The sequence below is a fragment of the Hyperolius riggenbachi genome, chromosome 1 (assembly GCF_040937935.1).
Source record: "Hyperolius riggenbachi isolate aHypRig1 chromosome 1, aHypRig1.pri, whole genome shotgun sequence".
Lineage (NCBI taxonomy): Eukaryota > Metazoa > Chordata > Amphibia > Anura > Hyperoliidae > Hyperolius > Hyperolius riggenbachi.
Genome location: NC_090646.1, coordinates 649720305 through 649735030, shown reverse-complemented (window position 1 = coordinate 649735030; position 14726 = coordinate 649720305). Strand labels below are relative to the sequence as shown.

General features: G+C 44.0%; 1 protein-coding gene across 3 annotated transcripts in view; it reads right to left on the bottom strand.

Moving 5' to 3' along the window:
• ST8SIA5 (ST8 alpha-N-acetyl-neuraminide alpha-2,8-sialyltransferase 5) overlaps positions 1 to 14726 on the bottom strand; it is a 989793-nt gene that overhangs the window by 40175 nt on the left and 934892 nt on the right. For 2 of the 3 annotated variants that reach the window (XM_068251563.1, XM_068251555.1), the window contains exon 2: positions 7829 to 7936. The exons of the other annotated variant lie outside the window; for it this stretch is intronic. In XM_068251563.1, coding sequence (XP_068107664.1) covers positions 7829 to 7936 — 108 coding nt within the window. The remainder of the gene's footprint in view (positions 1 to 7828; positions 7937 to 14726) is intronic. 3 annotated transcript variants of the gene reach the window in all.

Sequence of the window (14726 nt, the reverse complement as noted above, 5' to 3'; positions counted from 1 at the left end):
CGCATGCTGCCGCCCCACGCTTCCCCCTCCCGGCCTACAGCGATCCTGTCTCATGCAATTACTTCCACAGCAACAATGGGCTCTGCTGTGCGGCACAAAGCAACTATACAAAGCAGAAATATGGAGCTGCTCGATAAAAGAACATTGCATATAATATTAACCCATAGCAACCAGAGTTCAGTATTCTGTAGTTTAGATATGTGAAGAGTTGACTCTGGTCGCTGTGAGTAGGGATGGTCAGGGGAAAAGTCATGGAAGTCTATGGCCAAACTCGTGTTTTTAAACTAACCACCGCAGTTATTGCGTCCTGCATGCACGGACTCTATTTTAGCAATACGCTTTCGCGCACGCCATCAGTTCGCCAACAGGAAGCGAACGTCATTTGACTTCCTGCTTGGCCGGCTGCCAGACGGGGATTACCGTGTACTAACGCGGTAATCCCTGAGGCTAGGTGCACACTTAGCAGTGCGGGAAACTTTGCGTTTTTATGCATATGCATTTGTATTGCGTTTTCCATGCGTTTTCAATGCATTTGCGTTTTTTGTTTCCGCTGATGAATTTTTTTGCATGCGTTTCTGTGTGTTAGCATATTATAAAACGCATACAAAACGCATAGGCAGTTTTTGTATGCATTTTTTGATGCAGCCCATTGACTAACATTACAGGCAAAAACGCTGCATTTTCTGCAACACGCGTTTCTGATAAGTGTGTTCCCAGCCTTAAAGGAACTCTGAAGTCTCTTAAAATACAGGGTTTTCTTTTAAAAACCTCTTTAACATCAATGCCCTAACTTAAACGCTGCATCCTCGCGGCTGAATAAATCACTCCAAACTCCCCGGGGCAAAAATCCACGACTTTCCTGATCATGGATTTTTCTGCCCGGGGGAGGCAGAGCTTTGGGCTGTAGTTCTGCCTCCATGTGCGTCAATCTGCGCTGATCGCCGACTCTCCCCGCCCTCTCAGTGAAAAAAGACTGAGAGGGGCAGACGGAGGCGGAGACCCGCGCAGATGGACGCGTATAGAGCTACAGCCCAAAGCTCTGCCTCTATGCGGAAGCGCTCCACGCAATGTGCCCCGGGGAGTTTGGGGGGATTAATCGAGTGTTCAGCCGCGGGGATGCAGTGTTTCAGTTAGGGCATTGATATTAAAAGAGAGTCTGAAGCGAGAATAAATCTCGCTTCAGACCTCAGAGTTAGCAGGGGCATGTGTGCCCCTGCTAAACCGCTGCTATCCCGCGGCTTAACGGGTGTCCCTGATCCCCCAAATCCCCTCCGTAATGCGGGGGAGCGCTTCCTGGTTGGGGCAGGGCTAACCGCCGCAGCCCTGCCCCACGCGCGTCTGTCAGCGCGTATCTCCGCCTCTCCCCCGCCCCTCTCAGTCTTCCTTCACTGAGAGGGGCGGGGGAGAGGCGGCGATGCGCCGCTGACAGACGCGACTGGAGGCAGGGCTGCAGCCGTTAGCCCTGCCTCCAGGAGCGACCAAGTGTCGCAGTGGGGGGTTTGGGGGTCAAGGGACCCCCGTTTAGCGGCGCTATTGCGGCGGTTTAGCAGGGGCACACGTGCCCCTGCTAACTATGAGCTCTGAAGCGAGATTTATTCTCGCTTCAGAGTCTCTTTAAAGAGAATTTTAAAAGAAAAACAGGCATTTTGGGAGACTTCAGTCTCTTTTTAAAGAGACTCTGAAGTCTCAAGAAAAACATCTTTTTATTTAAAAAATGTGTTTAATATGTTTGCCCTACCTAAACTGCCATATTCCCGCCGCTGTAATCTATCTAAATCCCCCCCCCCCCCAATCTCCCCGGGGGGGGGCAATCCGGGCAGCGCTTCCGTGAGAGGCAGCGATATGAGCCGCAGCACTGCCTCTCAGCACGTCCATCAGCCCGGATCACCGCCTCTCCCCCGCCCCTCTCAGTCTTCCTTCACTGAGGGGGGCGGGGAGAGGCGGAGATCTGCCGCTGGTAGACGCGTAAGGAGGCAGAGCTGCAGCTCATAGCTCTGTCTCCAACAGCAGCAAAATCCACTACCAAGAAAGTCGTGAATTTTGCGGGGGAGAGGTAGGGGGGAGTTTGGGGGGTATTTAGATAGATTACAGCGGCGGGAATACGGCGGTTTAGGTAGGACTAGCATATTAAACACATTTTTTAAATAAAAAGATGTTTTTCTTGAGACTTCAGTGTCTCTTTAAGGCTGTTTTTGGCTTCAGCCAGTTTTTAGTGTGAAACCGGCCTGAGTATTGTGATTGGCCTAAAATCTCTCTGGTATTTCAATTTCTGCAGTAAACTTTTGCATTCTCTGACCAGTCCAATACTACTGAGTATATAAAATTCCTGCTGTATTCCGATTTTTCGGTAAACTTTTGCATTCTCTAATTGGTCCAATACGTCCCACTCAGAAGTATTTGGACAATCAAAGAATTTGGAAGTGTACCGCAGATGTCCACATAATGGCGTACATTCACAAAATCAAAAGCTAGATATGACAGCACAGTTGGAGAAAAAAAGTAAGGGAGGAAATGACATCAGGATTGGCTTCAGCCAGAGGCAGTAAAGATGGAGAATGTCTGGAACAGTTTTTTCTTTATTTAATATATGAAATTCACTGAAATGTGGACAGTGCAATACATATTTTATGTAAGTAGGAAAAGTTTATCTACTTACATACAGTATGTGTTTTTTTTTCCCCGGGATAGTATGGCCGTCCCTCCTGCTTTAAATATTACCCAGAATCCCACACCTGGAGCAAGTTAACAGCAAGCGGGATCGGAGCTTCTGATCTGCACACGTATTCTGGGCCAGTAATTCATAAAGGATTAAATCTGCTCGCCCCTAGTGGATAACTGCCACCTGAAATGATGGCTAATTTATCTATGACTTTATACCGATAAGTTGCTAGGCACTTGGCCAATTAGCCCATCAATCCTATAGAGAGTGGCAGGGGCGGCTCCAGGAATTATTTTCTGAGTGTCCCATGAAGGTGCTGGATCCACTGTAGAGGTAGCATAGATACATGCGGTGCATGCAGCAAAAAGTGGGCGTGGTCATACACTAGAAAGAGGGCGTGGTCATTATTGGTCATGGGCTGGAAAAAATAAACATGATATAAATAGCTGTCATTCAAAGACAATGGGCCTTCCCAGCAAAACTTTGATGAAGCCACTCTCTTTAAAAAAAAAAAAACAAGGCCCTGGTTAACCATACATATGGCAGGGATTAGATTAATCAACCACTTAATCCTATCTGGACGGATATATCCGTCCAGATGGGCTGCACTGCTGGGCGCTCCCTCCGCCTTCCGTTAGCCCTGAGATCAATGAATGGGGAAAAGTTCCCATTCATTGATCTAAGTCCACGTATGAAAGACCGACACCGTCAACGAGACAGCTCTATCTTTCACAAATCCCCTTCTGCCCTATCCACTCAGGAACTTTCCGAATGCAGAAGTGAGACACGAGGGCATCTTGTGGCCAAATATAAAATTACATCTGGAAATAAAGTGATAATGACATTTTTTTTACTTTAAAAATTAGCCCCTTACCTCCCACACTCCCCGATATATACACACAATTTTTTTTGTAAAAAAAAATAAAAATATATATATATATATATATATATATATATATATATATATATACTATAAAAAATATACAATAAAAAAATTACATAAATAGTTACCTTAGGGACTGAATTTTTTTTTAATATGTATGTAGTAAAGTATATTACAGTTATTTTTTAAATTATGGGCTTGTAATAAGTGATGTAAGCAAAACTGAAAAAGTGCACCTTTATTTCCAAATAAAATATCGGCGCCATCCATTGTGATAGGGACATAATTTAAACGGTGTAATAACCGGGACAAATGGAAAAATAAAATACATGGGTTTTAATTATGGTAGCATGTATTATTTTAAAACTATAATGGCCAAAAACTGAGAAATAATTAATTGTTTGTTTTTCTTAATCTTTCTGTTAAATTGGATTTATAATAAAATAATTCTTAGCAAAATGTACTACCCAAAGAAAGCCTAAATGGTGGTGGAAAAAAACAAGATATAGATCATTTCATTGTGATAAAGTAGTGATTAAGCTATTGGCAAATGAATGGGAGGTGAAAGTTGCTCGGATGCATAAGGTGAAACGACACTGAAGGCTGAAGTGTTTAAATCAGAATTCATGGGGATGATTTGCTAAGGCTATGGAGCAACTTGAGGGTGCTTCAGTCCCAGCAAGCTCCACCCAGGAGCGGCCACTGGAGAGGGGATGGCAGGAGACATTCCACCGGGAGCTGCAGCATGAACTACAATGGGCTGAGCATATCACACATTTTTACTGACAGTAATGTAGCTGCAGTGTGTACCAATTCTCTGCTCACATAATGTAAGAAACACATCTTCCCTGCTTGCTTCTGGAGTCTTCTTTTCTCTCTGTTTTGTTAGTTCTGCTTATCATCTCTGTGATGCATTTTTCAGAACTACTGCTGAATATACCTATTTAGACTAGTGAGTCATTTGTTATTACAATTATTATATGATCTGCATGCTATGAGCCAAATACAATATTTTGCCAGCATTTAAAGGACAACTGTAGTGAGTGGAATATGGAGGCTGGCATATTTATTTCCTTTTAAACAATGCCAGTTGCCTGGCAGCCCTGCTGATCTATTTGGCTGCAGTAGAGTCTGAACACCTGAAATAAGCATGCAGCTAATCTTTATTACCTGAAACACCTGATCTGCTGCATGCTTGTTCAGGGCCTATGGCTAAAAGTATTAGAGGCAGAGGCTCAGCAGGGCTGCCAGGCAACTGGTATTGCTTAAAAGGAAATAAATATGGCAGCCTCCAAATCCTTCTTGCTTCAGTTGTCCTTTAAAACAAGTGAAAGAAAATCAGCAATACATGTACAGTGCATTAATAACCAGAGCCTCATTTCAAAACATTTTTACCACACTTAAAAACAGCAAGTTATTTTTTAATTACAAAAAGGACATAAGTGCCCGGTCTCCCTTCTGCAGATATTCCTGAGGTCCTGGGTCCTATAGAGCCTTCCTGTTGCTCTCACGGTCCCCTCGTTCCAATCTCCTGCTGCGGGAGGGCCGAGTGCACCTGAAGACGGGCGGCTCTGTACTGCACATGTGCACGTGGGTAAGAGAGCGTGCTCACGCATGCGCAGTACAGAGCCACACGTCTTTGGGAGCACTCGGTCTCCCGAAGACTTCTGAAGCCCCCTGCAGAGACTGCTAACAGGGGAGCCAGTGCTGGAACAAGGGGACCAGAAGAGGAACAGGAAGTCTCTATAGGACCCAGAGCCTACCCTCTCTTTAGGTGATACCTGTATTTTTTTGTTTGTTTGTTTTTTTGTTTTTTAAATGCTTCAGTTTAAATTTGAAGGACCACTACAGTGAAAAGATGTTTAAAATACATAAAAACACATAAATAAAAAAGTACATTTCTCCCTAAGTTAAATGTACTATGAATGTATTTTCGCCTATGTTGCTGTCACTTACAGTAGGTAGTGGAAATCTGACAGACCTGTCATGTTTTGGACTAGCCCATCTCCTCATGGGGGATTCTCAGGGTTTTCTTTACTTTCAAAAGCACTGAGGCCTCTTTCACAGTGCGACGTTAAAGTCGCACGTTAGAAAATGTCACAACGCAGACTAACGCACAGAAATACTAAGTCTGTGCGACACTCACAGTGCACACGTTGCGTTTGTGTGTAACGTGTAAAGTGCTGCATGCTGTGCGTTATACACGTTATTAGCTGCGTTGGACTGTTTGCACATGCTCAGTAATGACTTGGAAGCATACTTTTCATTGGCTGTATGCCTACTGTATTCGACGATAACGGGGCATGAAGTTGCGTTGCAACTTTTTTGGGGTGTTGCGTTGCGACTTTAACGTTGCATCAAAACACAACGTCTTAAGCTCAACACACACCATGCAATCTTGTAGCATAGAAGGAAAGTGAAGGCACTGAGCTTGCAGAAAATATACCTTTAATCCACGGTGGAAGGACACATCAGGGTATACAGTGGGGGTGGGGGAGGCCTGACAGCTGTTTCGCTTTAGAACAAAGCTTCTTCAGAGGCCAAAGAAAGAACTTTCTTTGGCCTCTGAAGAAGCTTTGTTCTAAAGCGAAACAGCTGTCAGGCCTCCCCCACCCCCACTGTATACCCTGATGTGTCCTTCCACCGTGGATTAAAGGTATATTTTCTGCAAGATCAGTGCCTTCACTTTCCTTCTATGCTACATTTCAACGCTTTGTTCTGAGGTGCACGTGCATGCTACATATACAGAATCCGGTGAAGCGGACCTGTGCCTTGCTGTTGGGATCTAGTGCCGGCCTTTTTTCTTCCACTCTTGTACCATGCAATCTTGGTTGTACAGATTTACCAAATCTATGTAGTATAAGGGCTAACAGATTGATAATACCTTTAATGATTGATTGGATAAGCTCTTATACTATATGAAAGTGGTAAGATTGAACAACCAAGATTGTATGGTGTGTGTTGAGCCTTACTGTGAAAGAGGCCTGAGTGAACAGCAGTTGCTCAGTCCAACTGGCAGAGGGAGGGCTGTCCGCATCTTTGTATAGAACCATTCCAGTGATTGCTTTTATAAAGAATAAATGAAATACTGAGAATCCTCCAGGAGGAGATGGACTAGTCAGCAAACTGTCCGATTTCTACTCACTACTGTAAGTGCTGTCACTTACAGTGGTAAGTAGAAATCTGACAGAACTGACAGTTTGCTGACTAGCCCATCTCCTCATAGGAAAAAAATGAATCTATAGCTCATTTTACTCTGGAAGAAACATCATTATTTGTATGTTTTTACATGTATTTTAAAGCAGACCTTAACTCAGAGCTTTCTTTCTGCTCTAAAAGATAAGCAACAGCCTAATAACCTTTAAAGAAAAACATTTCTTTTTTACAGCTGATACAAATCCTGCAATAAATCAGCAGTGTGTCTACTTCCTGCTTTCATGGAAGCAGACCTATTGTTAACATCCTGTGCTTTCAAATGATCTTATCACCTGTGGCAGTCAGGTGACACAGGGGAAAGATCAAATTACAATTTGAGATTAGACACAGATGAGGGGGAATTAGACAGGCTAAACTCTCTAAATACACACAGGGTGGATTTCTTTATGTTTTCCTTCTGTCGTGTGCAGGAGTTAAGGTCCACTCTAAATTTTTTTCACGATAATGGTCCTTTAAAGGACCTCTCTCATGAAAATCTTAAAATTTCAAATACATGTAAACATATACAAATAAGAAGTATGTTTCTTCCAGAGTAAAATGAGCCATAAATTACTTTTCTCCTATGCTGCTGTCACTTACAGTAAGTAGTAGAAATCTGACATTACCGACAGATTTTGGACTAGCCCATCTTCTCTTGGGGGGGGGGGGGGGGGTCCTCAGGGCTTTCTTTATTTTTAAAAGCACTTAGTGAATGGCAGTTGCTCTGTCCAAATGCCAAAAAAGTGTGCAGTGAGCAGGGAGGCTGGGCAGCATCTTTGTATAAATCTTTTTCAGGGAGTGTCTTTATAAAGAATAAAGGCCATGCTGAGAATCCCCTATGGAGAGATGGACTAGCCCAGAACCTGTCGGTAATGTCAGATTTCTACTACTTACTGAAAGTGACAGCAACATAGGAGAAAAGCAATTTATGGCTCATTTTACTCTGAAAGAAACGTGCTTCTTATGTGTATGTGTTTTAAATTTTAAGTTCAGTTCCTCTTTAAGGGCGCTCTGCAGCAGAGCAGCGTGTGATAGACTGCATTGTATGCTCTATTATGCTCCATCCATTGTTATTCTGTATGAGTCTGTACCTGCCGCTCGCGTCACTCCCCGTCTTCACTGCTCCGTCATCCGTGAAATTAAAGATCCCAGTCCAATTTCCCAACTCCTCTCCGCTCTGCCAGCTAAACTGCAGGCCTCTAGTAAGAAAAGCAGGCAGTTTACAATGCGCTCCTGCGGGCTCACTGGCAGCAATGTACAGAAATTCATTGTATGCATTTACCGACAGCCCTTCTCCCCCCCCCAGCAAGTCTGATCTGCACAATAGTCAGTGTTTGTAACCCCGGTATACATATACTTAAAGGGCACCTGAAGTGACAATAAATGTATAAATGACACAGGCCAGTGTATGTAGTAGGTAGTGCTGTCCTTTAACCCTTTAGCCTTTATTTGGCTGCAGGCCGAATTTTTCCAGCCGCTGGGGAAGTGTGCCTTCCCCAGCCTGGCAGGGTACACAGAGTGGGCGACAGGGAGCTCTCATACATATCTGTCCGGACGGCTGGATTGACTTCTTCCTTCACCAAAGCAGAGCTATAATCCCAACATGTCTTCTTGGTTCTGATCACATGATATGACGTGATCAGGAGACGATGTCAGTATTACAGCGCCACCTGGTGGTGGAAAAGTCTGTTCCATCTTTTCCAACAGCCCTCATTCCACCACGGGATGGCGCTGTAATGCTGACAAGGTCTCCTGGATCACAATCATGTGATCGGATGTGATCTGGACCTAAAAGACCTGTGGGAAGTTCAGAACCACCGGTGCAGGAAGAGAAGCCGTCTGGAAACAGGTAACTATACCGCTCCCTGCCGCCCGCTGGTGTGACTGCACTAGGCCCATCCATACCAATGGACAGGAAAGTATAATGGGCATACTACACACGTTGGCGTGTTCAGTCTTATAGGTTTAGAGCAGGGGTCTCAAACTCAATTTACCTGGGGGGCCGCAGGAGGCAAAGTCAGGATGAGGCTGGGCCGCATAAGGAATTTCACAATCGCGGCGCATCGCCGCCTCTGCCCGCCCCTCTCACTCTCTCGCCCCTCTCACTCTTCCTTCACAGAGAGGGGCGGGGAGAGGCGGCGATCCGTGCGGCTATTGACATCAGGAGAGGCAGAGCTGAAGCTGAAAGCTCTGCCCCTTCCAGGAAATGCCGGCGGATTGCCCCCCCCGGGCAATTTGGGGGCTCTGCAGCCCTTGTTTAGCGGCGGGGATGCGGCGGATTACTTGGGAGCACTGAAGCGAACTATAAAGAAGCTTTTGCCGGCGAGGGCCACAAAATATTGTAACGAGGGCCGCAAATGGCCCGCGGGACGCGAGTTTGAGACCCCTGGTTTAGAGTCAGTTCAGGGGCCCTTTTAAAATCCATCCACAGGCACAAATATAATATTACCATCTAATAGCATAGTAGTTGTAGCGAGTAGGGATAGGAAGTGAAATACAAATAATGCAGAGTTGCTGTAGGATTATGCCAATTTTGTATGCAAATGTAGGCAACTTGAAAATGGACCAAACAAACCTCGCCAAGGTCAGAATTTCAAACTGCTTAAATTTACATCATCATGCTTCAACTCAAAATGAATTGCTTATGATTGGCCATCCCTAGTAGTAGTCAGATGTTACCCATTTTATGTGAAATGGTACTTTTACAACTAAAATAAACAAAAAATCTTGACATTTTGATCACACGATAAGAAGATTAGTACAAAAAGCTATTTTTAGCCTCTCTGCATGTGTGTGGCTGCTGCTTGCATCATCCCCACTGTTCAGGAGGAAGTCACAGACTAAATCTTTGAAAAAATTGTAACTACTTTTTGAGAAAAGTGTGAGAAAATTGCAGACTATAGCACAGATAGGGCTTGATTCACAAAGCGGTGTTAACCTACTTAGCACGTCTAAAGTCTCTAGACGTGCTAACCAGGGTGCTAAGTAGGTTAGCACCGAATTATCTGATTCAGAAATTCGGTGCTAACCTACTTAGCACCCTGGTTAGCACGTCTAAAGACTTTAGACGTACTAAGTAGGTTAGCACCGCTTTGTGAATCAAGCCCCTAGTCTGTTGAGCAGGATGTGGCCATTTTTGCTATTTTCTAACTGCCTTATCTGACATTGGCTGATCAGGTAGCCTACAAACAAGTATGAATAATCTTTGATCTCTGCAACAGAATGCCTACACAAATCTAGGAAAACATCCGTGCCTGGAATAGAACTTCAAGTGTGGTTAAAATGGATTAAAATGAGGCTTTAGGTCGCATTCACAGTGGGACGTTGCGGTGCGACGTTAAAGTCGCAACGTATCTGCGTTAAGAGGTAACGCACTGCAAGCAGTGAGTTACAACAACACAACATTTTCAACATGACTTTAACGTCGCATAGGATTAGCATTGCAGTGCAGTAAGCAGCGTTATAAGACTTTATAACGCAGCTCCGCACTGTGGCACTGTGAATGCGACCTTAAAGAGGAACTTCAGCCTAAACAAACATACTGTCATTAAGTTACATTAGTTATGTTAATTAAAATAGATAGGTAATATAATCTCTTACCCACCCTGTTTTAAAAGAACAGGCAAATGTTTGATTTCATGGGGGCAGCCATCTTTTTGGTTGAAAGGAGGTGGCAGGGAGCATGAGACACAGTTCCAACTGTCCTGTGTGCTGATCACCCCTCCCAGTTGCTAGGCAACGTAAATAACAACACAGGAAATCCCATCATGCTTTGCACAGCATCAGGGAGAAAAAGCCCGGGCAGTTTCTTTGATGGGTGGAGCTTAGCTAAAAATGCAGCTAAAAATGATGCTTTGGTAAGAAAAACAAAGTTCTGATGCTGTGAAACTGTTAAAGAAATACCAAGCCTTTTCAGTGCTGCTGAGTAGATTTTTAGTCCGGAGGTTCACTTTAATCAATAATGCAATACACTTGCGTCAGTGATTTAAGCTGTGTTTTAAAATACTGGCAAAATACAGACATGTGACTCATACTGTTTTATACAAACTAAATGACTCATCCTTAGACATTAGTCCACACTCTGTGCTTAGTATGCACTGAAGTACCAGGAAGATCTGCACAGGGATGATAAGCAGTGCATACACAAAATCTGTAACACACAATTTTCAGATAAGGATCAGCAAACACTGCAACTAGTTTACTATGAGTATAGGCACAGAGTAGCAGCTTATAGTGTACATACTGATGATGACATGCCAGTATTTTTCAAAATAGGGCTAAAATCAGTAATGCAAAGTTGCTTTATTGATCAGGGTCCCATTTTAAGACATTTTAAGCACAAGAACACTAATACTTTAAAGTCTACCTCCAGGCACAGATGATGATGATGATGATGACTGGTTTATATATTGCCATCATCTAAATATTTTATGTCATTGGACTGGAAGCAGAAGAACTGAAGGGGGTTAGCAGCAGCCTGAGAGGGAGGAGCTGCTGAGGACTCACCTCATCCTGCTGTTGAGACTGCTAGGGGGCGTGGCACAGATTGACCTATCAGAGAAGACCACACCCTGTGCTGCAGGAAGTGGATGATGAAGGAGCTCTTGGCCAGGTCTTTTATAAACCATTTCTTCAGATCAGCTAATCCTTGACCTTCTGAACAGGTAAAATGATGTGTCACCCGATACCTACAAAGGAAACCATGTGTGCCTGGAGCTGGACGTCTCACACATTAAACAATGAAAACATTTTACAATTGCAGCAGGGCATCACCTGTAACACAAGCATTAGGACCTTTGTCACAGAAACCCAGAGCTGTGAATGTGTGGGGGCCTGCGGCTTTCAGCTTTACAGATGCAGTCAATGGATTATTATCAATGATGTTCATCAATGAGATGCTTATTATTCCGTGTTGATAACAGGTTATGCATACCTCCCAACTTTTTGAGATGAGAAAAAGGGACACTTAAGCCACGCCCCTGCCACACCCCTGGTCATGCCCCCACCACGCCCCCTAGCCGCGCATACCATAAAGATTTCATAAGAAAAATATGTTGTTTTATAATTCAAACCACACTGGTCATTTATATCCTGGTTAATTTTCCTTCATAATAACATTTTAAAATTAGTAATATATCAATTTAAAGGAGGGGAATAAAGTTTAGAGTCAATCAAACCCATTTTTAGTATAGAAATATATGTATTTATATAGAAAGGGGGACAAAGTCCTGAAAGAGGGACAAATGAGGAGGAAAGAGGGACAGGGCTCCCAAAGAGGGACTGTCCCTCCGAAAGAGGGACACTTGGGAGCTATGGGTTATGCAAATTCATACCACCTATATGCAGATGACACACAACTGCACCTCTCGGCCCCAGACCTTAACTCCCTCCTCACACGTGTTCCTGACCAGGGCTGCTCGGATACCCCTTTTCAAAATCCGAATTGATCCAGATATCCAGATCCGAATCGGATATCCGAATCTGAACTTTTTGGTATCCGAGTAAACTCGGATATCCGAACCCAATATCCGGCCGGTTTTGGATATCGAATATCATGTTCACTCCCTAACCAGCTCCTGCCATCTCCAACTCAAAAACATATCTCGCATCTGACCTTTTCTCACTCAGGACACAACTAGAATGTTAATATATGCTCTAATAATATCTCGTCTGGATTATTGTACCATACTACTTTGTGGACTACCTTCTAACAGACTGGCCCCGCTCCAGTCAGTACTGAACTCAGCTGCTCAACTCATTCATCTTTCTTCTCGATCTTCCTCTGCTGCGCCTCTCTGTCAAGCTCTTCACTGTCTACCAATTAATGAGAGGATTCAGTTCAAACTCTTAACCCTAACCTACAAAGCTCTACACAATCTCTTTCCTCTGTACATCTCCTCACTAATTTCCAGAAACAAAACCAATCGCAATCTCAGATCTGCACATGATCTTCTGTTGTCCTCATCTAGTATTACCTCCTCACATTCATGTTTACAAGATTTTGCACGCGCAACACATCTATCACTCTCCAACCTTTGTTACCTTTAAAGGGGTTCTGTGTATAGCATTAAAAACAAAACAGACACTGACCTGGGCCTTCTATTGGCCCCCTGCAGCTGTTATGTCCTGCGCCATCCTTCTACGATTCTCCGTTAGCCGCCAGCGGTCCCGGTCTAATTCTTCCTGCAATAGAACTGTGGCTGCGTGGCCCTGGCCGCGCACGTGCTCGCTCCTACGCGCATCATCGGGAGCTTACTGCGCAGGCGCAGTACAAGAAACCTTCGTACTGCGCCTGCGCAGTAAGCCCCCGATGATGTGCGCAGGAGCGAGCATTATTTGTCTATTTAGATGAATAATTAGACCAGGCCGGCGGCGGGTAATGGAGAATCGTAGGAGGATGGCGCGGGACATGACAGCTGCAGGGGGCCGATAGAAGCCCCAGGTAAGTGTCTGTTTTTTGTTTTTAAATCTCTACACAGAACCCCTTTAAACTCTCTCTAAAAACTCATTTGTTCCGACAAGCATATGCGCTACCTTAGGCCACTTCCCTTTGTCCTAAGACAAAATTGCACTCCTACTAGGTATCCTAAAAGACACAGCCTCTATAGGCTTGTTGTATACTACCCCTCCTCTTGTTTTCCCCCCATTTCCTTTAAATTGTAAGCTCGCAAGGGCAGGGCTCTCTCCCCCTTTTGTGTCTTAGAAATCATTATACATTTTATTAATCACTAGCAGGCTTAAGCCCGTTACAATAACGGGCTCTAGGCATCCCTCACAACCCTCCTGCCTGTCACTGCTGCCGCCGCATGTCAGCACACATGCGCACAGCACCGGTGCGCGCGCGCACACGCCTGCCCCCGTCCTCCACCTGTCCCAACAGTCGCCCGTGTGCCGGGCATGCATTCAAATGACATCAGAACAGTCTTAAGGGGCCCATACACTGGTTGATTTCAGCCATTGATCGATCGATTCTATAGAATCGATCGATTGATCAGAAATCGATTCTTAAATTCTCCATTTGATCGATTTGCAGCCGATTTCGATCTATTTGATCTATCTGACAGAGTGGTAAATCTAGGTCTATGGCCCATAGAGTTGCATTGGATCTAATGCTCCAATAATGTGATTTGATCGATTTCCAATAGATTTCATTTGAAATCTATTGGAAATCTGTTCCTAGTGTGTGGCACACATCAGATAGATTCCTGTCAGATTCGATTTGACAGGCATCTGACAGAAATCTATGTGATGGTCAAATCTGCTGCAAAGCTATAAGTGTATGGCCACCTTTATAGTGTTTTATATTCATTTTTTAGTGTGTTTAACGCTTTAGAGCAAACATTTAATTTTGAGTGTAATCCTACTTTAAATGCATGTAAATAAGTGCCTGAACTGGACATTAAATTCATAGGAATTTTTCCCAAGAAACAGCACATTATATCATTTTTAATTTCAGACAAATTTGATTTGCAGATCTCCTTCCTGGAACTGCCCTGGCATCCATCGAGAAATCCCCGTGTCAGAACATTTATTAATTACGCTAAAATGGTTCTTTCTAACGGCCACAGGCATGACTCAGCAAAACGCTGAATAATGAACTGATGAATAAGAAAGACACGATGCATTACAGTAAATTACAATAAATTACAGTACATTACCTCCTTGGATTATTTTAAAAGTTGTCATAAAGGCGGAGATGTCTGCCTCTCCACCATACAGAGAGAGAGAGAGAGAGTAAAGGCAGCTATACATCTAGTGATGATAGGCAGATTCCTCCAAGAGACTCATCTCTCTCCGAGGCTCTGTTCACATCTATAATCGAAATCGCTGACGGCATCGATTTTAATTTTTTGCACGTTTTTATTTTCCCCCCTCCCAGCGCTCCCCTGTGCGCTACGATTTTGTGCAAATTACTTTTGGAAGTGCTTTTGCAGAGAGATTCCGTTTTTTCACTTCCTGACTGACTCTTTGACCCGGAAAAGAATAAAT